At 44.9% G+C, this 2753-nt stretch overlaps 1 protein-coding gene across 1 annotated transcript; it reads right to left on the bottom strand.

Moving 5' to 3' along the window:
* Positions 1-1161: 1161 nt before the first annotated feature.
* On the bottom strand, positions 1162-2375 carry LOC132045041 (uncharacterized). Its single transcript, XM_059435563.1, has 2 exons — positions 1863-2375; positions 1162-1752 (listed from the first exon to the last, which is right to left on the bottom strand). Exons 1-2 carry the CDS (start codon positions 2373-2375, stop codon positions 1162-1164), a joined length of 1104 nt encoding a protein of 367 aa, XP_059291546.1.
* Between the last annotated feature and the right edge of the window lie 378 nt (positions 2376-2753).

The following is a 2753-nucleotide window of genomic DNA, read 5'->3' as shown; positions in this document are numbered from 1 at the left end:
GGGAATCCAAGATGATTATGATTAAAGGAAGAGTAAAGGAACAAGCAAGATTTACCTCCAAGGATATCTCCAAAATATCTCCAAGAACTGTTCCCCAAAGCTCTAACTTCGAAATGGGAAATAATGAGGGTCTAAGGGCTTATTTAAATCACACCTAATGAAAATACCTGTTCCGCTACTGCCACGACGGTAACGGGGCCGCTACAGCACCCATCAGGCCGCCATAGCGGTTCTTCTTGGAGCCATGGTTGCTAACTTTCGTATTGGCAAAAATTTTGAGATCTCAAAATTTCTGCCCCGGTTTTAGGGCTTGCTTTGGGTGTCCCTTGTGTTGTCTTGCTAAGCGGGAATTTTTGAGGTCCTCTAAAAAATTCTGCCCCAGTTTATGGCTTTACTTTGTGCCTTTCTTCGTTGACTGTTTCTGATAGGAATTTTTGAGGTCTGCCCCAGTGTAGGGTTGATACTGTTTAGTTCTTGTACTGACCCTTGCAAGCCTGATCTTGTGGACCTTTCCAGCCTTATTGTCTCTAATATTTCCTAGGGGTTTTTTGGTTTTTCTTTTATGACAATCGAGCTCGAGAGCACCTACGTATCCTGTCGCAGCAGGAATTCAAGTCGAACGTAGTTCGAGATAAAGTAATTGAGTTTTGGTTTTACTAATAAAGCGACCGGGTCTAGTATGGACTGCCTACGTATCCCATCATAGGGCATTCAAGTCCTTGCATAGTTCATTACATAGATGATTTATTTTTCTCCTACTTTAGTATGATTACAAGTAAAAGGTACGATTACAAGGAAATAGCAGTGCAATTACAAGCAAATAGAATCCTAATGTAGTATCTCTTAAGTACGTCTGCATTGATGGCCACGGCCATTCTTGTCCGTCCATCTCGGCTAGGACCACGGCTCCTCCTGAGAGTACTTTCCTAACCATGTATGGTCCTTTCCAGTTCGGCGTGAATTTTCCTTTATGTTCCTCTTGGTGAGGGAAGACCCGCTTGAGAACGAGTTGTCCGATCTGGAAAGGTCGAGTTCTGACCCGCTTGTTGAAGGCTCTAGACATCCTTTGTCTGTACAGCTGTCCGTGGCACACCTCCACCATCCTCCTTTCCTCTATCATGGCAAGTTGTTCATAACGGTTTCTAACCCATTCTGCATCTTTCAACTCTGCCTCTTGATCTCCACTTTCGCGGGTATAACCGCTTCTGTAATGTAAATGAGGAGGTATGGGGTTGCCCCAGTGGAAGTTCTGGTTGTTGTTCTGTATCCTAACAGAGCATAAGGCAGCTGCTCGTGCCAATTCTTGTAGTTGTCGACCATCTTCCTCAAGATCCTTTTGATGTTCTTGTTGGCAGCCTCTACGGCTCCATTCATCTGTGGCCGATAGGCGGTAGAGTTCCTGTGAGTGATTTTGAATTGTTCACTAATGTCCTTCATCAAATGGTTGTTCAGATTGGCACAATTATCTGTGATGATGGATTCTGGCACACGGAAACGACATATCAGATTGTTCTTGATGAAGTCGGCCGCAACTTTCTTGGTTCCTGATTTGTGGGAAGTTGCCTCTACCCATTTAGTGAAGTAGTCTATGGCAACTAAGATAAAGTGATGTCCGTTAAAAGCCGGAGGCTCAATGGGTCCTATAACATCTATTCCCCACGCCACGAAAGGCAGGGGGAGCTTATCGGATGTAATTCTGTAGGTAGAACCTTGATCAGATCCCCATGTATCTGACACTGATGGCACTTTGCACTAATTTACAGGAGGCATGTTCCATGGTCATCTAATAATATCATGTCCTCAGGATTTTTCTTAGCAAGGACGAATCCATTCATACGGGGTCCGCATGCCCCCGCGTGCACTTCTTTTAGCAATTTTGTGGCCTCTTTGGCATCCACGCATCTGAGCAACCCGAGATTAGGGGTCCTTTTGTATAGTACTTCCTTGTTCAAGAAGAAACCATTGGCCAATCTCCTGATGGTCTTCTTCTGATTTACTGAACTCTCTGGGGGATACTCCCCTTTTTCTAGGTAGGCGTTAATGTCGGTGTACCATGGTTGGCCATCGGGCTTGGCCTCTACATAGGCGCAGTGAGCTTGCACTTCTCTCAGTGTAATCTTTAATAGATCAATGTGGGTGCTCTCAGGTTGTTGGATCATAGACGCTATTGTGGCCAATGCATCTGCGAACTCATTTTGAGCCCTTGGAGTATGCCTGAAGTCAATACTTTTGAATCTTCCACACAATCTTTGTGCCAGATTTACATATGGGAGTATCTTATCATTTTTGGTTGCCCAATTTCCTTTCACTTGATGGATGAGCAAATCGGAGTCCCTGATTACCAACAATTCCTGTATGTTCATGTCCAGCGCCATCCTGAGGCCTAGGATACACGCTTCGTATTTTGCCATATTGTTGGTACATCTAAAGTTGAGTTTTGAGGCCATCGGGTAGTGTTGACCTGTTTTCTATATCAGCACCGCCCCGATGCCTGATCCTTTGTAATTGACTGCTCCATCGAAGAATAGTCTCCAGCCTAAATATGGTTCTGCTACCTCTTCTTCCATGGCCATCACTGCCTCATCTGGGAAGAAAGTTCGTAATGGTTCCAGTTCATCCTCCACAGTACTTTCTGCCAGCAGGTCCGCAAAGGCTTGTCCTTTGATCACCTTTTGCACCACGTACACTATGTCGAATTCTCTTAGCAGCATTTGCCATTTAGCCAATTTCCCTATAGGCATCGGTTGCCGGAA

Source organism: Lycium ferocissimum, unplaced genomic scaffold (genome assembly GCF_029784015.1).
Source record: "Lycium ferocissimum isolate CSIRO_LF1 unplaced genomic scaffold, AGI_CSIRO_Lferr_CH_V1 ctg593, whole genome shotgun sequence".
NCBI lineage: Eukaryota > Viridiplantae > Streptophyta > Magnoliopsida > Solanales > Solanaceae > Lycium > Lycium ferocissimum.
The sequence above is the reverse complement of the archived record's forward strand: the minus strand, read 5'-3'. Positions and strand labels throughout refer to the sequence as shown.

Excerpts from the sequence above, each read along its gene's own strand:
- LOC132045041 (XM_059435563.1), bottom strand. The coding sequence starts at position 2,375 with ATGGCGCTGGACATGAACATACAGGAATTGTTGGTAATCAGGGACTCC. Across the intron at positions 1,753-1,862 it reads CCACAAAATTGCTAAAAGAA|TGCAAAGTGCCATCAGTGTC; the intron begins GTGCACGCGGGG and ends CCTGTAAATTAG.